This window comes from Saimiri boliviensis, chromosome 1 (assembly GCF_048565385.1).
Source record: "Saimiri boliviensis isolate mSaiBol1 chromosome 1, mSaiBol1.pri, whole genome shotgun sequence".
Classification (NCBI taxonomy): Eukaryota; Metazoa; Chordata; class Mammalia; order Primates; family Cebidae; genus Saimiri; species Saimiri boliviensis.
Window position 1 is genome coordinate 166890685 of NC_133449.1, and position 22705 is coordinate 166913389.

The window sequence follows — 22705 nt, forward strand, 5'->3', positions numbered from 1 at the left end:
GGCTCAAGCCTGTAATCCCAGCACTTTGGGAGGCCGAGGCGGGTGGATCACGAGGTCGAGAGATCGAGACCACCCTGGTCAACATGGTGAAACCCCGTCTCTACTAAAAAAATACAAAAAATTAGCTGGGCATGGTGGCGCGTGCCTGTAATCCCAGCTACTCGGGAGGCTGAGGCAGGAGAATTGCCTGAACCCAGGAGGCGGAGGTTGCGGTGAGCCGAGATCGCGCCATTGCACTCCAGCCTGGGTAACAAGAGCGAAACTCCGTCTCAAAAAAAAAAAAAAAAAAAAAAAAAACACAAAAAAAAACACAAAAACAAAAACACGCCAGGCATGGTGGGTCACGTGTGTAATCTCACCACTCTGGAAGACCAAGGCAGGAAGATCACTTGAGCCCAGGAATTCAATACCAGCCTGATGAACACAGCAACACCCGGTTTTTATATATATAAAAAAAAATTAGTCAAGTGGCTGGGTGCGGTGGATCACCTGAGGTCAGGAGTTCGAGACCAGGCTGGCCAACATGGTGAAACCCCATCTCTAGTAATCTATGATTGTGCCACTGCATCCATCTTGTGTGACAGCCCAGGACCCTACCTCAAAAAGAGGCTGAAGTAGGCTGGGCATGATGGCTCATGCCTGTAATCTCACCACTTGGGACGCTGCTGAGGTAAGCAGATTGCTTGAGCTCAGGAGTTCAAGACCAGCCTGGGCAACATGGTGAAAACCCATCTCTATAAAAAATTCAAAAATTAGTTGGGCAAGGTAGTGTATGGAGAGGCTGAGGCAAGAGGATCACTTGAGCCTAGGAGGCTGAAGCTGCAGTGAGCCAAGATCGTGCCATTGTATTCCAGCTTGGGTGACAGAGTGAGTCTGTCTCCAAAAAACAAAACAACAAAGAAAGGCTGCAGTAATTATGATTTGGCCTCCTTCCCTGAAATCAGAGATGATCACCTCCTACAGCCCCCCAACAACCCCAATTAATATGAGATTTGGTTTCCCAAGGCTGATCCTCTACACTCCCAGTGTACTCTAACACATGGATTTATGCTTGCATATATCATCAAACCAAGAAAATAATCACATACCTCTTTGTCTGTGAAATGAGATTTATCCTTTTCTTGCTCTGGAGTTAGATAGAGAATTTTCTCCTCTGTAGTAGTAGGAGAAAAAAATATGTTAACTTGGCTCTCATATACTTATCTGTATAAGCTCCGTAAGTTGAGGTTAGATGAGAAAAGGGCTCAGGGACTCAATCTCTCAACCTTTTCTCCACAGCTTGTTAGCATACATAGAGTGTCTACTAGGTACAATGCTTTAACCACAGGAAACATCAGAGATGTTCAAGATGCAGTCCTGATCCTCAGCAGATTTAACAATCTTAAGCAGACATTAAACAGTTCAAGCAGAAAAATCTATGCAGGAATGTGCTACAGACTGAAGGAATGGGGAACAAGGGGTAGATCTACTTTGATTGCTCCTGAAATCAGCCACCTCCCCTCAAATCTCCACCCCAGGCTTCCTGGGTCAGTACAAATACAAACTTTATTTTCTAATTCTCCTACCTTCTGTGCCTTGGCAATGAAGAACATATCTCATTATATCCAGATTTTCATAGACTATTAGAATTTCTACAGCTCCCATTTCCAAAGCCTTTAGTGTATCTTCAACACCAAAACAGTACTTGCCCGTGTCCTGGCTGATTTCATCAAAGTATCGTCCTGTAATTAGGGACAAGTCAACAGAACATATATTAAAATTTTCTTTGTAGATACAAACACACCTACTTGACCTAATGACTAAAGATAAAAAATAATGCTTCCACTGAGGCAAAAGTTAATACAAATGCTAAATATTCCTCTCTTTTTACCTTTTTGATGCCTTGTCTCATACAATCATGTACATACATACATACGTATACACACTCCCCCCCCAAAAAAAATTTCACGGAATATGTAGTTGCATTTCACTGATACCTATTAATTTCTTCTCTTGAATGAATTTCACGTTGGAGAGGACTTCAGTAGATAACTCAATAGCTTGGTTGAATCCATTTTCACCACCATAGGATATATCAACTAATTTTAAAACTTTTGATTGTAACCTCTGACATACCAAAAAAAAAAAAAAAAAAAAAAAAAATTATTAGTACTTCAAAACACCTTTACCCAAACCCACTACCTCTTAAAGGTATGCAAAGCTCAGCATTATGGTCGCTGAAGTCTAAGTATGGGGAAGGAGCCCAGTTTAATCAAAAGCTGCTCTTATAGTGAACAGCACTCCCAGGGTAAACTTTCCCAGCTAATTGCATCACACATTAGACCTACTACAGGATAACTCTTTAAGCGCAAACAAAAATAAGTTCTTGTGAAGGAAAAGGGGAATCACTGGCTCCCGGCAAATAAGGTAGCAGAGGTTAAGATGGGCTGGGTATGGTGGCTCACACCTCTAATCCCAGCACTTTGGGAGGCTGGGACAGGCAGACAGCTTGAGTCCAGGAATTCTGAGACGAGCTTAGGCAACATGGTGAAACCCCATGTCTACCAAAAAGTACAAAAATTAGCTGGGCATGGTGACACATGTCTATAGTCCCAGCTACCTGGGAGGCTGAGCTGGGAGGATCACTTGAACCCGGGAGATCGAGGCTGCAGTGAGCTATAATTGCACCAATGCACTCCAGCGTGGGCAAGAGAGCAAGACCTGGTCTCCAAAAAAACAAAAACAAAAACAAAAACAAACAAACGAACAAAAACCAAAAAAGTTTAAGGCAATTTCTCCATAAGGCAACTTCCTCCAGAGGAATACCTTGGAAATGTATTATGGCTGAGCTCATGTATTATAAACCAACAGATCCTCCTAGATTAAATGCTTTAGGTTGAATCAGCTGTCATACTGCTGAGAGCTTTGCTGCTATATATCTCCAAGAATATATCAGAAAAAGAAAGGAACAGGTTCTAGTTTCTCTGAAATCAAACTCCATTCTACAGCCGATTCTGACAACCCAACTAAACTAAATCAGGGACCTCCACAGGATTCATAAGGAGCCCACCTAAAAATGGCTGATTTCAGAAGAGAAGCGGCCCAGAAAAGCACAGGGGAATGTTTCCTATAAACATCTATAAACCTGCCACCATTTAATTCAGAGGTAGGTTTTTAATCCAGGGAATTAAAACAAGATGTGTGTGTTCTAGTGCTCACACAGGGACTTGCCTGCTCCCACCCAGGGACTTACATAACAGAGCATCTACTTCTTACTTACCTGATCAAACATATCAGATTGACTTAGTTCAGTTTTAAAGTCAGCAGATCCAGCTAAAACTAGACCAGCCACATTCACTTTGTCCCCAGAAATAAACAGCTGCACAGCAGTTTCTGCTACTTTCCGAACATAGTTATGTCGCTTTTCCATTCTTAAACGGGCAAAACGCAAGGCTGACTGACCTCCTCTACCTTTGACACAAAAGTAGCAAGAGAAAAAGGCAATTATTAAGAACTACAAGATGTCTTCAAATTAAAACTAAAATAATCAATCAGGTCATCATCCAAGAAAAAAAGAAAAAGAAAAATCACCATTCCCTTAACTAAACATTTAGCATAAACTGCTACTTGTTTTCAGAGAACGACGACTAATTCTATGTCAGCAGAAGAGCTGTAAGCACCAATGAGTCATCCGTCAGTCATTCCAGGAGGCTTCTCTCCCCATCATTTGGATTCACTCCCCTCACATCATACTGTTTTCTTTTGAGACGGAGTCTTACTCTGCTGCCCAGGTTAGATTGCAGTGCGATCTCGACTCACTGCAACCTCTGCCTCCTGGGTTCAAGTGATTCTCCTGCCTCAGCCTCCCAAGTAGCTGGGATTACAGGCACCTGCCACTGTGCCCGGCTACTTTTTCTATTTTTAGTAGAGACAAGGTTTCACCATCTTGGCGAGGCTAGTCTTGAACTCCTGACCTCATGATCCACCCACCTGGCCCATCATACTGTTTTCTCATTGCTAGACATAAAGTAAGTGGGTTCATGTTCTCCTCCTCTATTACCGTGTTTCTTTGGGAGATCCACAGTGAATTTGTGCAGGACTTCTCTTGTGTTTCCTTGGAGTGTGCCAAAAAGTGCACCACTACCATCTATTACAATAAATCCAAACTTGCTATCGTCTGAAAGTAGTGCTGTAAGAGCCTGAAAAGCAAACACAAGTACCACACGGTGAATCCCAAAGCTTTGCTAAGGTCAGAACAACTCTGAAAGGATATATACAAGACCTTTCACTCCACTGTTATTAGCACTGTGGAAAAACCATACTATGGAACAATTTATAGACTTCAGTTATAAACATGTAATTTTTATGGACAAATTTGAACCCAACAAGGAAATAAGGAATGTTATCTATGTGAAAAGCTTTTCAACATATCTGACATGGGCATGTAAATACAATACCACAAAGATATCTGCATGCTCATGTTTACAGCAGTATTACACACAGCAGTTAAAATGTATTATCAATACAATGGAATATTACTCAGCCTCAAAAAGGAAGAAAATTTTGAAACATGCTATAAAAGGGATGAAACTTGAATACATGCTAAGTGAAATAAACCTGTCAAAAAAGGACAAATACTGTATGATTCCACTTATATGAGGTACCCGGAGTAATCAAAATCAGAGACAAAAAGTAGAATGGTGGTTGCCAGGGGCTAAAAAGAAGGGGTACTAAGGAATTACTGCTCAATGGGGATAGAGTTTCAGTTTTATAATACAGAGTTCTGGGCTGGGTATGGTGGCTCATACATGTAATCCTAGCACTTTGGGAGGTCACGGCGGGTGGATCACTTGAGCTCAGGAGTTCGAGACTGGCCTGGGCAACATAGTGAAACATAAAAACCACCACAAAAATTAGATGGCCATGGTGGCGAGTGCCTGTAGCCCCAACTACTTGGAATGGCTTCAGGCTGGGGGGTGTAGGTTGCAGTGAGCCAAGATTGTGCCACTATATTCCAGCCTGAGTGACAGATCTAGAGACCCTATCTCAAAAAACAAAAAACTTTAACTCATTCTTTTTTTTTTTTGAGATAGGGTCTCACTTTGCTGGTCAGGCTGGAGTGCAGTGGACATCATACCTCACTGTAGCCTCAAAGTCTTGGACTCAAATGATCCTCCTGCCTTAGCCTCCCGAAGTGCTGGGGTTACAGGCATGAGCCACCGTGACCTTAAAGGTGTTAGTTAGTGATTCTGAGTTTTATGAGGAAAACCTTCCTTCTATGTTAACTTTATATCCTCATTATTTATGCCTTCCCAAAGAGAAAACTGTCACCCATTCAATTTTTATAAATGATCCTCCTGTCTTGGCCTCCCAAAGTGCTGGGATTATATAATTGTGAGCCACCACACCTGGCCTTATTCATTCCATTTTAACTAAGAAAACAGCGCCTTCAATAACTGATTTCTAGAAAACAGATGGATCAACCAAGAATCCATCTTAAACAAAATGATGCTAGATAGTTAGCATTAAGACATAAATATTGTGGCAGGGTGTGGTGGCTCATGCCTGCAATGGCACTTTGGGAGGCCAAGGTGGGCGAATAACTTGAGGTCAGAAGTTTGAGACCACCAGCCTAGCCAACATAGTGAAATTTCGTCTATTAAAAATACAAAAATTAGCTGGGTGTGGTGGTGCACACTTGTGATTCCAGCTACTCAGGAGGCTGAAGCAGGAGAATCACTTGAATTCGAGAGGTGGAGGTTGCAAGGAGCTGAGATCCTGCCACTGCACTCTAGCCTGGGCAACAGAGCAAGACTCAGTCTTGTGGGGGGCGGGGGAGGGGGGAGAAAGACATAAATAGCTCATGTTAATAATAAAGCCTTATCAAAATGACCTATTAGGTAGACAGAAGTTTTCAATAAATCTGCTTATCAGGGAATAGACTTATCCCTTGTTAGACTGTAGAATTACCCTGATAAACAGGATATAACCCTCTCAGTTAAAGCTAAAATGTACAAAGCTAGCAAGATTAAACAGTATCTTGGAAAAGGAATTAAGGTTTGGAAAAAAGCCAACAAGTCTAACTCAGTAAATGAGCTAAAGCTAGACAACATTGGTAGCTGCCACTGTTTAAATCAACAAGATTCAAAATCTGCTTTTATCCAACCAGATACAGGTAAGTGGTTTCAGTGGTTAAGAGGCTACCTGATGAACCCTCTGTCATAAGCAAGAGTGTGGTAGTGAAGAGAAAAACAGTCTGGATTGTCTATGCAGTCGACTAAGATCCAACTATAAACGGACTTCGCATCAAGTAAGCAAAATTCACCCATTGTAAACTGTCGACAAATGTCAGTTCTAATTTCACTGTCGAGGTTTTTTCCTAGGTCGATGAAAGGCAAAAGACTAAACTAGGAGCCAGCTGTGAATTCTTGATTGTTCTACTGTTGACTGATTTAGGTCACTCTAATGAGGTTCCCTTTCCACCATTACAGTTCATCTTATGGCAGCTTTGTCACTCAAAAGTTTCATGGGGGCAGCGAAGAAAATGAATTCTTACAGTTCTGCTACTAAAAACATGTGAAAACTGAGTGCAATAACTGAAAGAATGTTAACTGAATTCTTTGTAACACAAAGGATACATGCTTGAGGAAATGGGTACCTATACCACAGTGTGGTATCTCACATAGCATGCCTGTATCAAAACATCTCATGTATCCCGTAAATATATACATCAATATATCCACAAAAATAAAACACACACACACACACACACACTTTGGGCTGAGGTGAGCAGATCACTTGAGGCCAGGAGTTTGGAACAAGCCTGGCCAACATGGCAAAACTCCATCTCTACTAAAAAAATACAAAAAATTAGCTAGGTGTGTTGGTGCACAGCTGTAATCCCAGCTATTCAAGAGGCTTGAGGCACAAGAATCGCTGAAACCATGGAGATGGAGGTTGCAGTGAGGTGAGATTGTGCCACTGCACTCCAGCCTAGGCGACAGTGTGAGACTCTATCTCAAAACATGCATAATAAATGTAAACTGCCTTACTTTTTGAAAACAGGCAGCTGTGTAAAATGGTACAAGTATTTGGAAAACAGTCTAGCAACTTCTTAAAAAGTCAAACATAATTACTACATAATCTATGAAATTCCACAAATCCAAGAAACATGAAAACATATAATCACACAACAACTTGTCCGTGAATGTTCATAGCAGCATTGGTCACAATAGCCGAACAGTGGAAACAACCCAAATGTTCAACCGATGAAAAGATATATAAAACATGGCATATATGTATACAATGGAATATACTTGGTAATAAAAAGGAATAAAGTATACTGATGAATGCTACCACATGGAACCTTAAAAGCATAAAGTAACAGGCCAGGTGCAGTGGCTCACACCTGTAATCCCAGCACTTTGGAGGGCTGAGGTGGGCAGATCACAAGGTCAGGAGTTTGAGACCAGCCTGGCCAACACAGAGAAACCCTATCTCTACTAAAGAAAATACAAAAAATTAGCTGGGCGGGGTGGTGGCGGATGCCTCTAATTCCAGCTACTCAGGAGGCTGAGGCAGGACAATCACTTGAACTTGGGAGGTGGAGGTTGCATGAGCAGAGATCGTGCCACTGCACTCCAGCCTGGGTGACAAGAGTCAAACTCCGTCTTAAAAAAAAAAAAAAAGCCATAAACTGTATGATTCTGTTATATAAAATGTCCAGGCCAGGCACAGTGGCTCACACCAGTAATCCCAACACTTTGGGTGGGCGAGGCAAGTGGATTATCTGAGGTCAGGAGTTCAAGACCAGCCTGACCAATATGGTGGAACCCCATCTCTACTAAAAAACACAAATAAATTAGCCAGGTGTGGTGGTCACACACACACACACCTGTAATCCCAGCTACTCAGGAGGCTGAGACAGGAGAATTGCTTGAACCCAGGAGGCAGAGGTTGCAGTAGCCGAGATCGCACCACTGCACTCCAGCCTGGGCCACAGAGTGAGACCCTGTCTTAAAAAAAAAAAAAAAAAAAAAAGCTCAGCACAAGCGTATCTGTGGAAAGAAAATATATTAGTTGTTGTCTAGAATGACAGAAGTGAGTGTGGTTACAAGGAAAGAATTCTAGAGTGATGAAAATGTCCTGGTCTTAAACTTCTTACCTCTGTATGGAATTTGTTGTCACACAAATACAATGATGTATTAATTGGTTTGAAAGGTTCAAAGTCAATGTTGACTTTCTTTTCCTTTCCTTCTTCTGTTACAATTGTTCCACAGTAAACAACCAGACCATTTGGAGGTACTGCAAAAAACACAGTTTACTTTACTTTACTCCACACCCAATTTTCCTCAATTAACAGAAAATGTTCTCATAGCCATTTTTCTTGCCTGACCCTTTAAGTCATAATTTAAATAAAGCAGAAAAAGCCTGAACTCTCTCAGGCAGAACTCTCTCCCTAATTTTAAAAGTTCCTGTGAAATGTTTCAGTAGGATTTATTCTTTGAAGTACGGTAAATAGGCTGGGCACAGTGGCTCATGCCTGTAATCCCAATACTTTGGGTAGCCAAGGCAGGCGGGTCACCTGAGGTCAGGAGTTAAAGACCAGTCTGGCCAACAGGATGAAATTCCAACTCTACTAAGAATACAAAAATTAGGCAGGCACCTGTAATCCCCACTATTTGAGAGGCTGAGGTGGAAGAATTGCTTGAACCTGGAAGGCTTGTGGTAAGCTGAGATCACATCATCACACTCCAGCCTGGGTGACAGAGCGAGACACTGTCTCATCCAAAAAAGAAAAAGAAAAATTGAGACAACATCTTACTCTGTTACCCAGTGTAGTGTACTGTGGGGGGAGATCTTGGCTTACTGCAACCCCCACCTCCTGAGCCCAATCAATTCTGCCTCAGTCTCCCGAGTACATGGGACTACAGGTGTGTGCCACCAGGCCTGGATAACTTTTTTATTTTTTGTGGAGATGGGGTTTCACCATGTTGCCCAGGCTGGTCTCCAACTCTTGACCTTAAGTGATCCACCTGCCTCAGCTTTCCAAAGTACTGGGATTACAGGCTTGAGCCAACGCGCCTGGCCTACTGAACTTTCAATAAACAAAAAAGAAAACAAAGAAGCTAACCACCAAGGCCAAAGAGACACTGATGATGGCTGACTGAAGGAAACATTAGTGAACAAAGCACTACAGCAGGATCACAGTATAAAAGATAACCAAGACATGTAGAGAAGGAAAAGGAGCAAACTCCAGATTACCTTTGTTATAAAGTTTGAGTCTTTGTTGTACAGATGTAATGGCTCCCAGGACTGAAAGGCGGTTTACTCGTGACTTAATGTTAGATGCAGTTCCAAACTCATCTGCTAACATTTTTGCCACTCGTGAAATCTGGTCTTTGGGAGGAATGATCAAGGATATCATGCTGGTGCCATTGCTGTGAAAGAAAGAATAACTCATTAGGGGTTCAAATAGCACATAAGTAAACTCATATTTTTCTCTGGTAAAAGCAAGCTAGAGGGAGATGCCCCCAAAGTATGGAAACAGGTCAATTTCAAAGGAGTAATGCAGGAATTACACTAGTCTTGTTTATGAAAGTATACCCAGAGTTAGAAACAGCGTTCACAATCTAGTGCTCAATTTGACTGGATAGAGAGATTAGTTATGTAAAGAATGCAGCTGGAGAGATACTTGAGAAACATCTCATTTCCCAAGGATAAAGAAAGAAGCTATCTATGATAAGGAATGTCAACAGGCTGGAATTTGGTAGTGAATCTGTCCATGAGCCTTCAAATGTGGTGGTTCTTGAGGGGGAGATGCCATGACGGGATGATGCAATGAGTCTTTCCAAAGTCTAGACATATTTGTAATCATGAATTTAGCACCCTATACACCCTAACAATGGGAAAGGATAATGCTGGAAGTCACATTAATGTCCCAGTTATGAACTCTCTCTCTCTCACACACAAACTCATTCTCTTTAAATGGCAATACATTAATTGCATTTGAGTTTGATTAAAACGAGGAATGACTGATAGCCTAAAAAATTCTGATAAATTCTGAGTGCCCAAATTCACGTTTTTAGAACTACAACAGAGGACCAAAATCTGACCTATGGAAGATACTATCAAGGCCCTGCCACATGGAAAGTCCCTTCTGACCAGTTACCAACCCATTTTTTTTTTTTTTGAGACGGAGTTTCGTTCTTGTTACCCAGGCTGAAGTGCAATGGCACGATCTCGGCTCACTGCAACCTCCGCCTCCTGTGTTCAAGCAATTCTCTGGCCTCAGCCTCCCAAGTAGCTGGGACTACAGGCATGTGCCACCATACCCAGCTAATTTTTGTATTTTTAGTAGAGATGGGGTTTGATGTTGACCAGGATGGTCTTGATCTCTTGACCTCGTGATCCACCTGCCTTGGCCTCCCAAAGTGCTGGGATTATAGGTGTAAGTCACTGCGCCCGGCCCACCAACCCATTTTTAAGCCCCTTTTGAATTTCAACACCAATGCTAGCAACATTTTTTTTAATCTACAACTTCCAAAGACACTCATAATCACCACCAGTCAAGAAACACTTCATTAAAAAATTCCTAGTCGTATGTAAAGCAAACACAGTGGCTCACGCCTCTAATCCCAGCACTTTGGGAGGCTGAGGTAAGAGGATCACTTGAGTCCAGGAGTTCGAGAACAGCCTGGGCAACATAGTGAGACCCCCATGTGTACAAAAAAATAAAAGATTAGCTGGGTGTGATGCAGGCCTGTATCCTCTAGCTATTCAGGAGGTTAAGGCAGGAGGATCACTCAAGCCTAGAAGTTAGGAACTGCAATGAGCTATGATTAGCCACTGGACTCCAGCAAGGGCAACAGTATAAGACCGTCTTAAGAATATAAAATGGTATAGCCGCACGGGATAAGTGTGGTAGCTCCTCAAAATAAATAAATAAATGAATGAATGAAATTTAAACATCTAGTACCATATGATCTAGCCATTCCACTGCCAATTACATGCCCAAGAGTCTGAGTGTACACTGGTATACCTGCACACCAATGTTCACAGCAGCATCATTCACAGTAGCCAAGAGACAGAACAACCCAAACATCCACTGGTAGATTAACAAAAAAACGCGGTGTATTATGTGTATGCACAATGAAGTACTATTCAGTTTCGAAGGAAGGAAATTCTGACGTACATGGATGAACCTTGAACACATTACGCTAAGAAAAATAAGCCAGACAGAAAAGGACAAATACTGTATGATTTCACTTAGATGAGGTAACCTAGAGTGGTGAAAGTTCGTAGAGACAGAGAGTAGAACTGTACTTGCCAGCAACTGGAGTAAGGTGGAAACAGGAAGTTGTTTAATGGGTACACTTTTAGTTTTACAAGATGAAAAGTCCTAGAGATTGGCTGTACAACAGCGTGAATGTACTTAATACTACTGAACTATACACTTGTAAATGGTTAAGATAAGCTTCATGTTATGTATTTTTTTTTACAACAGCAAAAAATTAAAAAAAACCTCAACAATTCAGTCCATTTATAAATTTTTGTTTTTGTTTTTGAGATAGAGTCTCACTCTTGTCACCCAGGCTGGAGTACAGTGGCGCCATCTCGGTTCACTGAAATCTCCATCTCCCAGGTTCAAGTGATTCTCCTGCCTCAGCCTCCTGAGTAGCTGGGATTACAGGCACGAGCCACCATGCCCAGCTAATTTTTTGTATTTTTAGTAGAGACGGGGTTTCACCATGTCGACCAGGATGGTCTTGAACTCTCGACCTCGTGATCCACCCACCTCGGCCTCCCAAAGTGCTGGGAGACATATGTATTAACTTACACTACATCAAGTACAAACTGTCACAAAAGACCACATTTTGTAGGCCAGGCACAGCGGCTCATGCCTATAAATCTCAGCACTTTGGGAGGCCAAGGGGGGTGGATCATGAGGTCAAGAGATGGAGACCATCCTGGCCAACATGGTGAGACCCGGTCTCTACTAAAAATACAAAAATTAGCCAGGCATGGTGGTGTGAGTCTGTAATTCCAGCTACTCGGGAGGCTGAGGAAGGAAAATCGCTTGAACTTGGGAGGCGGAGGTTGCAATGAGCCAAGATCACGCCATTGCACTCCAGCCTGGCAACAGAGCAAGACTTCGTATCAAAAACCAAAACCAAAACCAAACCCCTACATACTGTATAGTTCCATTTACACAAAATGTTCACAACAGGCATTCTAGAGAGACAGAAGCAGATTAGTGGCTGCCAGAGGCTGAAAAGAGGGAGGAATGCAGATTGTTAAAGGGTGGAGGGATTTTTAGGTTGATGGAAATATCGTTACTCTTTTTTTAAGGGAAATATTTTAAAATTAGTGGTTGCACAACTCTGCGAAACAGTGAAATCATGCACTTTAAAGGGGGTAGGCTGGGCGAGGTGGCTCACATCTGTAATCCCAGCACTTTGTGTGGCTTGAGGTGGAAGAACTGCTTGCACCTAGGAATTTTGAAACCAGCCTGTGCAATGTAGTTAAGACCCTGGCTGGGTATGGTGGCTCACACCTGCAATCCCAGCACTCTGGGAGTCTGAGGCAGGCAGATCAGTGGAGGCCAGGAGTTCAAGACCATCCTGGCTAATATGGCAAAACCTCATCTCTACTAAAAATACAAAAACTAGCTGGGTGTGTCAGATGTGGTGCCTCACACCTGTAATCCCAGCCAATCTGGAGGCTGAGGCACGAGAATTGCTTGAACCTGGGAGGCAGAGGTTGCAGAGTAGTGAGGTGAGATCATGCCACTGCACTCCAGTTTGGGCAACAGAGTGAGACTGTCTCAAAAAAAAAAAAAAAAAAAGAAAAAAAAGAAAAATTAGCTAGGTGTGGTGGCACACGCATGTTACTCCAGCTACCTGGGAGTCGGAGGCACAAGAATCCCTTGAACCTGGGAGGTAGAGATTGCAATGAGCCCAGACTGTGCCACTGCACTCCAGCCTGGGCAACAGAGCGAAGCTGTCACAAAACAGCAACAAACCAAAAACCAAAAAAATACGGAGTGAAACCTGTCTCTACAAAAATTAGCCAAGTATGGTGGCATGTGCTATCTATAATCTCAGCTACTTGGGAGACTGAGGTGGGAGAATCACCTAAGCCCCAGAGGTTGAGGCTGCAGTGAGCCTTGACCATATCACTGCATTTCAGCCTGGAAACCAGAGTGAAACTGTGTCTCTAAATAGATATATACGTATGTATATGAAAATGATATAGACAGTACATAATAGGATATTTTTTTCTTTTCTTTTCTTTTTTTTTTTTTGAGAAGGAGCCTTGGTCTGTTGCCAGATGGTAGTGCAGTAGCACGATCTCAGCTCACTATAACTTCCGCTTCTCGGGTTCAAGCAATTTTCCTGCCTCAGCCTCCTGAGTAGCTGGGACTACAGGTGAGTGGCACCACACCTGGCTAATTTTTGTATTTCTAGTAGAGATGGGGTTTCACCATGTTGGCCAGGATGGTCTCGATCTCCTGACCTGGTGATCTGCCCACCTTGCCTCCCAAAGTGCTGAGATTACCTCCCTTTTCTCTCTCTCTTTTTCCACCCCCTCCTTCTCCCTTTCCTTTTCCCTCCCTCCCTCCCCCTTCCCTTCCCCTTCCTTCCCTCCTCCCTCCCTTTTCCTTTCTTTCTCTCTCTTTCTATGTTTTTGGAAGTTAATTTTATTATACGAAGATGGTATACAAAATACATTCATCATGACTAGAGATATAGGACCTAGGGTATTTCTTTTAAGGCCTTTTGGTCTCAACCTGACAGTTTGCCTCTATAAAAGCCAAAGCCAAAGCATGTTTTCCTGAGAAGTACTGTGTTTTCACAAAATCATCAATAAATTTTAATTTTATGCTACAAAAGTTCATCTTGGCCAAGCACGGTGGCTCACGCCTATAATCCTAGCACTTTGGGAGGCTGAAGTGGGTGGATCACCAGAGGTCAGGAGTTCAAGACCAGCTTGGCCATCATGGTGAAACCCCATCTTTAAAAAAAAAAAAAGAAAAAAGAAATCCATCTTACCATTAATAATTTCGTAAGGAGAACAAGCAGCATAAACAGAATCAAATCTACAACACATAGGAAATTAAAAGTCTCAAATCTACCCTGACCTGATCTAAAGACTGGCTTTGGTACAACAGCTATCAGTATAAACTAAGCTGATTTACATCTTGAAGGCAAAGGTTGATCTGATATGAACCAAAGCAAACCAAAAAAAAAAAAAAAAAATGTGGTATCACTTGGCCAGGAGCAGCGGCTCACACCTGTAATCCTAGCACTTTGGGGGGCAGAGGAGGGTGGATCATCTGAGGCCAGGAGTTGGAGACCAGCCTGGCCAACACTGTGAAACCCCACCTCTACTAAAAATACAAAAATTAGCTGGGTGTGGTGGCACACACATGTAAATCCCAGCTACTCAGGAGGCTGAGGGAAGAGAATTGCTTGAACGTGGGAGACAGAGCAAGACTCTATTTTAAAAAAGAAAAATGTGGTATCAGTTTATCAACTGTTTCTACTTGATATTTCATCAGTCCATAAGAAAGTTACTTCCTGAAATCCTTATAGATTATTGGATCTATACCCTTAAAAAGTATATAACAAGTTTAATATTGTAGCAGTAATTACTAGTGTCATAAGAGAATGGATAGGGGTCAAAGAAACTGGGAAGACTTCCAGAACTATCTAAACCTTTCCCTATTACTAAGCCTGCATAATCTCACAGTAACCCAATATGCCAGCTTTAACAGAATTTCACCTATCCAGAGTCCAGTGGAAGCTGGCAAGAAAAAGAAATTAGAAAACTGGTTAGAGTCAGATTAAATGGGTTTATGTTAAGTGACTAGTAAGAAAGAAGAGAAGCAGCACTGCGAGGGGAACAAAAAGAAATCCCCTGTATTAACTTTGTAACTACAGGTGTTTAAAATATAAAAATGTTTGTAATTGGGTCATACAAAGCTTATTTGCATAAAGTAAAATTTCCTAAATGTGTACTATGGCATTGTCAGTATTTGCATTGGAAAGGGATCTCATTTACAAGGGCTCTTGCCCTGGAAATTTTCTCCTAGTGGTCAATTCCACAGGTTTTCCAGGGACAAAACAGTTGTCCTCCCTCCCACCCCCCCCTACCCCAAGACAAGAGTCTTGCTCTGTCACCCAGGCTGGAGGGCAGTAGCACAATCTCAGCTCACTGCAACTTCTGCCTCCGGGGTTTAAGCAATTCTCCTGCCTTAGCCTCTGGAGCAGCTGGGATTACAGGTGTAAACCACCACACATAGCTAATTTTTTATTTTTAGTAGAGACAGGGTTTCACCATGTTGGCTGGTCTTGAACTCCTGACCTTGTCATTTGCTTGCCTCAGCCTCCCAAAATACCCAGCCCAGAAAACAGTTTTCTTTTTAAGTAGACGAGCTGGCTACCTAGTCTTCCCACTATCAAAAATAGTTACTCTCAAGACTGGCAGCTAAAGTTACATCTCCCAAATCAGAATTCTGTTTGGGTGTCTACTTGAAACCTTGAAGGCCGGTTCATGAACTTTTGTGCTATTTTTTCCAATAAACTACAAGATAATCAAAGACAGTACCCAGGAGAATATGGTGTGTGCTCTGCTGCCACCCCTTGGATAGGGGAGCAAGTATTCTTGCCAAACCACGAATCAAGCAAATTTATGATACACTGCTTCAGCTGCCATCACAAACACTTGCTAGGCTTCTAAACTGTAATTTCCAAAAAACCTTTTGGATAATTCCTTTTGGAGTTATGTCAAACTCTACATATAGGCCAATGGGGAGATAAGGCATCTGCTTTGGAAGAGGCTAGCAACACTGGGCAACTAAACAGAACTTTAATCATGATCTAGACTGTAGGTTCTACCTACCTGACACAGGAGTCATGTACAGGGAGAATTATGAAAAGATAAAAGACGGAGAAAACACTTGAGTACCCATTTTACCGTCTTATGCTTGGTAAGCCAATTCTCAAGGGGCCTACAATCCTAGGGGCTCTTTGAATCTCTAGGGACCAAGGAAGTTTTTGTTTTGTTTTGTTTTTTTGAGACAGAGTCTCACTCTGTCACCCAGGCTGGAGTGCAGTGGTACTGCAACCTCCGCCTCGTGTGTTCAAGCAATTCTCTGCTTCAGCCTTCAGGGTAGCTGGGATTACAGGCGCACACCACCATGCCTGGCTAATTTTTGTATTTTTAGTAAAGATGGGATTTCACCATGTTGATCAGGTTGGTCTCAAACTCCTGACCTCATGATCCACCTGCCTTGGCCTCCCAAAGTGCTAGGATTACAGGCGTGAGCCACCGCACCCAGACTGAAGTTCTTTCTCAAAAGGGGTCAGTTTTTAAAAAAGCTCACATGCTCTGACTTACAGAGAATAGTTTCTTAAGAGGCAGTCAGCAGGGAACGGAATGAGAAAGGACAGCAGATGTGAAGGCTCAGAGCTGATGAGGGAGAACAGGCACCAAACCCCAAAGATCTGGAAAGTTTAAGGCTAAGGAGGGGAGAAATTTGGGACAAATTAACTGAGAACTCAAAATGCTTAAGGCAATCCTTCAAACAAGATAATGATGTGGAGGGCAAAGCAATGACCTTAAGATAAGCAGCTACTTACTTTCCACCGCTGATAGTTTAAGAAGATAAACATTCATTAAGCAACCCTATTGTATAGCCCAATTGGGCAACCTTACACTCCATATCCATGTAACATTCCAAAGGACCAAGGAGCGAATACACCGAAGAACGTAATCTTGTTACAGGATTCCACTTAAAAAAAAAAAAAAAAAAAAAAAAGGCTCAAAAGTGTAGCTTGCCTAAGAATTTTTGTTTGGTAGATTTCTACAAAGTTGACAAATGAAACAAAACTTGAAGTTAGTCTTGGCTTCTTATTCTTCTTGAATTAGGTTCAAAAAATTTCACTAGTTTCCCTGCATGCCCCTCCCTACCTTATGTGAGGTAAACACTAAGTTTCTGAACTTACCTTTAAAATAAGACACCTGACTAGGGAGGGGAAATGCAGATTATTAAATGGATGGCTTTTACTTTAAAAATTTAAAGGGTACATTAATAACTTCTGAGGTTTTGTATGTTAGGTTTAATACAAGCAGATTGGGCTAGACATGGTGGCTCACGATGGTAATCTCAGCTACTTGGGAGGCTGAGGCAGGAGAATCCCCTGAACCCAGGAGGTGGAGGTTGCAGTTAGCCAAGATCCTACCACTGCACTCCAGCCTGGGCAACAGAGTGAGACTATCAAAACAAAACAAAACAAAACCAAGCAGATTAACCTTTTTCCAGTAAAGTTTCCAAACAAGACAAACTTTCATTTATCCTCACCCCTGCAAGTCAATCAAAGTTGTTAGACCAGTTTGTGTAAACACCCAAAATTAAATTAAGGAAGTTGAATACTTTACGTCTTTTAAAATCGAGTGAACACCTTTCAGGGGAGAATGAAAAACAAAGCTCTCACTAAGTAGATGCTAGCTACACAATCAACCTTCCTTACTTCTAACAGTTTTCCTCCATTTTTCTACTGTCCCTATACTACTCTTCCAAAATCAAAGAACTAGTGAATCACAGGGTACAGCAATGACTCACATGCAGGCTGTAAAAACTGGGCAAAACAAGACACAAGTTACACAAGATACAGCAATGTATCCCTCAAAGCTCCCAGGGGCCTCTGCACTCAGATCCCTTTTTTTTTTTTTTTTTTTTGATACTGTGTTTCGCTCTTGTTACCGAGGCTGGAGTGCAATGGCGCGATCTCGGCTCACCGCAACCTCCGCCTCCTGGGTTCAGGCAATTCTCCTGCCTCAGCCTCCTGAGTAGCTGGAATTACAGGCACGTGCCACCATGCCCTGCTGATTTTGTTGTATTTTTAGTAGAGACGGTGTTTCACAATGTTGACCAGGATGGTGTCGATACCTTGACCTCGTGATCCACCCGCCTCGGCCTCCCAAAGTGCTGGGATTACAGGCTTGAGCCACCGCGCCTGGCCCCAAATCCCTTTTTGTTCTCAATGGTTTTAGGGGCACTTTCCCTTATCAAAGCTTTCATCAATGCTTCACTCAGAGGATTAACTTCTGAAAAATCAAATAGGTGAAAAAAAGGAATTGTAAACAGAATAAACAGAACTAAACCAAATAAATAAACCCTAAACAAAACTCAAGTGTCACTCAGGCTCAATTGCAGTGGCACAATCATAGTTCACTGCAGTCTAGAAATTCCTGGGTTCAAGTGATCATCCCGCCCTAGCCTGGGACTATAGGTATGTACCACCACGCTCAGCTAATTTTTATTTTTATTTTTAGAGACAGGATCTCACAGTGTTGCCCAGGCTGGTCTTGAATTGCTGGGTCCAAATGATCCTCCCACCTCAGACTCCCTGAGGAGCTAAGGTTATAGGTGCAAGCCATCATACCCATCTGACCCGAAAGGATCTTAATCAATGCTCACCATCAACAATGCTCAAGAACACTTCAGTTTGCATAACCTCCCCCCACACCCCCAATCCTTTTAGAGCTTTCTAAAAAAGCAAAATAAAAGAATACATGCTGAGACAGAAAAGATCCCTTCTTCTTCCATCCGGACTCAATAGTTTCTGAATAAGGAGAGTGAGGGTGGTGATGATTTTGGGTGAGACAGTTTCAATTTTCAAATACAAAAGATTCTTTTTCTTTATTTCTTTTTTTTTTTTTTTTGAGACAGAGTCTCACTCTGTTGCCCAGGCTGGAGTGCAGTGCCGTGATCTCTGCTCACTGCAGCTTCTATCTCCTGGATTTGAGCAATTCTCCTGCCTCCGTCTCCAAGTAGTTGGGATAACAGGCACCCACCACCATGCCTGGCTTTTTTTTTAGTAGAGATGGTGTTTTGCTATGTTGGCCAGGCTGGTCTCAAACCTCTGACCTCAACTGATCCATCCAACTTGGCCTCCCAAAGTGCTGATTACAGGCATAAGCCACCCTGCTCAGCTGATTCTTCTTTTTTTTTTTTTTTTCTTTTTCTGAGACAGTCTCCCTCTATTGCCCAGGCTGGAGTGCAGTGGTGCCATCTCGGCAAACTGCAACCTCTGCCTACCCAAGTTCAAAGGATTCTTTTGCCTCAGTCTTCGAAGTAGCTAGGGTTACAGGCACACGCCACGATGCCTGGTTATTTTTTGAATTTTTAGTAGAGACAGGGTTTCACCATGTTGGCCATGCTGGCCTTGAACTCCTGACCTCAAGTTATCTTCCTGCCTTGGCCTCCCAAAGTGCTGGGATTACAGCGTGAGCCACCATGCTCGGCCTCAAATACAAAAGATTTTAATACAGAAGTAGAGTTGAGAATCACTGAATCTGGCTTGCTTTCTTCACGGAGTCATCTCTGGGTCAGATGAAGCTAACAAGTCTTCACAACCTTGCCTCTACCCAAAGAACGGAAAGGTCACTTGCTGCATTTACCCTATGCTCTGGTTTGAAGATGTCCTCCCAAATTAATGTGTTGGAAACTTAATCCCTAGTATTGAAAGGTGGGGCAGGTGGGATGTGTTTAGATTATGGGGGCTCTGCCCTCATGAATAGATTCATGCTGCCATTTAAACTAAGGTGCTTGTAAAACTTGAGAGCTATAGTCACATGCACACACACATACGAGATAAAATAAGATGCTTAGCACAAATGAACAAAAAAACCCTAAAACCCAAGACATCCTAGCTATAATACAACTATAATGAATTGTGACAGCTCAGAGACACCCAACTTTTACCAGCCCGAACACTCTTTCCCCAGCAAACACTCTGCCATCCAAGTCATTTGTAAGTCACATTAATTACTTTCAGGTTAGAACTAAGAACATTTTAGAGACTGCCTACTATACTCCCTAACTGGGATGGACAGTATGCTCTCCAAGAAGCTTTCATCCCAGGGTTTGATGGCTGGGTTGTGCCTAGGCCATGGATAGCCAAATTTTTCACCACCTCCCTTTTCAAGCTCCCATCTATGCCTGCTTCACAAAGCTCAATTTAAATCTCAGATCCCTTCTGAAAAAGTCACTAAGCCAGTAGTATTACATGGATCACTACCTGAAAATCAATCAGTTCCTCTTCAATTTCTACTTCATTTCCCAAACTGTCTTTTTTTTTCGAGATGAAGTCTCACCCTGTCACCCAGGCTGGAGTGCAATGGCGCAATCTCGGCTCACTGTGATCTCTGCCTTCTGCAATTCTTCTGTCTCAGCCTCCCAAGTAGCTGGGATTTCAGGTGCGTGCCACCATGCTAACTTTTGTATTTTTAGTAGAAATATAGAATTTCACCATATTGGTCAGGCTGGTCTCAAACTTCTGACCTTGTGACCCTGCCACCTCAGCCTCCCAAAGCATTGGGATTACAGGCTTGAGTCATTGCTCCTGGCCTGTCCTTGTTTTACTCACTGTGTGTTTTCCATTTTTCTTCTCCCAAATATGCAAAACTAAGTTTTAAACTATGATGGTCTTTTTGATATGGGGTTATATGGGAACAGAATAGGAGGAGCCTAGATTTAGGCTCCCGTCCAGTTCTATCACTTAATGGCCGTGTGACCAAAGGCAAACCACACATATCCCTGTGGGTCTCAGTTTCTACTTACTTCACAAGGTCACAAGGATTCTACAAGATCATATATGTGGAGTGCCTAGCTTGGAGAACAGATAGTAACTCATCACTAAATGGTAATGAGATGGAGCTCTAGGTTCTTTGCTATCTTGTCCCCTCCACCACCAGCTGCAAAGAAGCATCACGGCCCAACTAGAAATGGTGGGGAGAGAGGTAATGTCAGATGGGGCTGAAGTCTTATTTGAATTCTGTTAAATCTGGAAGTATGAGCTGATTTTGTAGTAGCAGGTGATGGTCACCTTTACGGGATTACAGGACTTGACAAATCTTTCACAGAACAAAAGCACGACACCAAAAATAATATGGCCAGAACCCTGGTAACTCTGTAATTTATAAGGGAGAACCACAGAAATTAATTCCTAAAACTTCTGTGGCATGGGTTCAATATTCTGATATAACCCTATGGCTAATCACTTCAAAGGGACTTGATACCCTACTTCTCTTTTCTCTTCCATCAAGTATCAAACAATGAAACATAATGTTTACAGTAAGTGTATATAAGCTGCTTTTTTGAGACAGAATCTCTCTGCTGCCCAGGCTGGGGTACAGTGGCACAATCTCAGCTCACTGCAACCTCTGCCTCCCAGGTTCAAGTGATTCTCCTGCCTCAGTCTCCCAAATAGCTGGGATTACAGGCGTGGGCCACCACACCCGGCTAATTTTTTGTATTTTTAGTACAAATGGGGTTTCGTCATGTTGGCCAGACTGGTCTTGAGTTCCTGATCTCAAGTGATCCACCCACCTCAGCCTCCCAAAGTGCTGGGATTACAGGTGTGAGCCACCACGCCTGGCCCAAGTGTATATAAGCTTCTTGAGGGCAGAAATCATTTTAGCACATAGTGGTACTCAAACATGATAAATGAATAAACGGCCAATTCCTACCATCATCTCTTTATACTCTCTCCTAAGCAAACACCAGAGATTTATTCTAAACTACCAAATACAATACCAATTAAAAAAAATCTGTCAGTCCTTGTAGAGGAACTAATTGTGCCTTAAAAATGACTCACTGTCCCCATCTTTCACTTCACCTAGAAGCTCAAACCATCATACTATAAAGCATTTACCATAAAAAAAAAACAAAACAAAAAAACACAGAACTAAGAAAAGCCAACCCTTACGAAGTGTCTTATTTTAATTTTGTTGATCTTCACCTTAATGCCACCCAATTCCTGCTGCTACTACCATCTTTGAGGTAGGTGAATGGGACTGCCTTTTATAAAAGTCTAATTTGATTAGACTATCAAATTAGGAGGGATGATTCTGTTACCCTTCAAAGGCAGTAGAAAAGTTACCTGAAATTGGTTTATGCAATTGACCGTAGAGTCAGATGCTATTACCAAATGGGAGAAATACCAAGACTGGAACTTACTGAGACAGTAAAGCAACCTCCACCCTAGGGTGAATAACTCAGATGACCAAACATTTTCAGAATAAAATTCACAAAGGGTCATTTTAGCTTTTTATCCCCCAAAGAACAAAGATTATTCAGTCATCTAAAACAAAAATGTATATATCTGGTAGAGTGTGTAGAGTGTGTACACTTTTTCTACAATGATAGGCATTAGTCTTAAAACGAAAAATTAAAAGATCTTCACAAAACCTAGTGGAATATTCCACCAGGAAGCAGCTTCGAAGCTGGAAAATTTCTGCAGTATTCTTACAACAGTGCAAAGCCAGAGACTGCAATCACAACCAGTGTTTGGGATTCACTACCTCACTACTTAGATCTTCTTTCTAATATACAAATGAGCTTCTGGGGAGGGATTTCGCAACAAGTTATTTCCCTCACCACTGATGCTCATCAAGAATAAACATGTTAAGTATCCAAGTTCTTCCTAGAGTAGAAAATTGCGGCCAGGCGCGGTGGCTCAAGCCTGTAATCCCAGCACTTTGGGAGGCTGAGGCAAGTGGATCACGAGGTCGAGAGATCGACACCATCCTGGTCAACATGGTGAAACCCCGTCTCTACTAAAAATACAAAAAACTAGCTGGGCGTGGTGGCGCATGCCTGTAATCCCAGCTACTCAGGAGGCTGAGGCAGGAGAATTGCCTGAGCCCAGGAGGC

At 42.4% G+C, this 22705-nt stretch overlaps 1 protein-coding gene across 3 annotated transcripts in view; it reads right to left on the bottom strand.

The window, feature by feature from the left end:
* Positions 1 to 22705, bottom strand: part of ETF1 (eukaryotic translation termination factor 1) — a 34832-nt gene that overhangs the window by 3370 nt on the left and 8757 nt on the right. For all 3 annotated transcript variants that reach the window (XM_003933937.4, XM_010344486.3, XM_074380003.1), the window contains exons 3-9: positions 9244 to 9419; positions 8144 to 8283; positions 4040 to 4178; positions 3260 to 3450; positions 1977 to 2106; positions 1566 to 1721; positions 1089 to 1153 (exon numbers count right to left, since the gene is read on the bottom strand). In XM_003933937.4, the coding sequence (XP_003933986.1) occupies positions 1089 to 1153; positions 1566 to 1721; positions 1977 to 2106; positions 3260 to 3450; positions 4040 to 4178; positions 8144 to 8283; positions 9244 to 9419 (997 nt within the window). The remainder of the gene's footprint in view (positions 1 to 1088; positions 1154 to 1565; positions 1722 to 1976; positions 2107 to 3259; positions 3451 to 4039; positions 4179 to 8143; positions 8284 to 9243; positions 9420 to 22705) is intronic.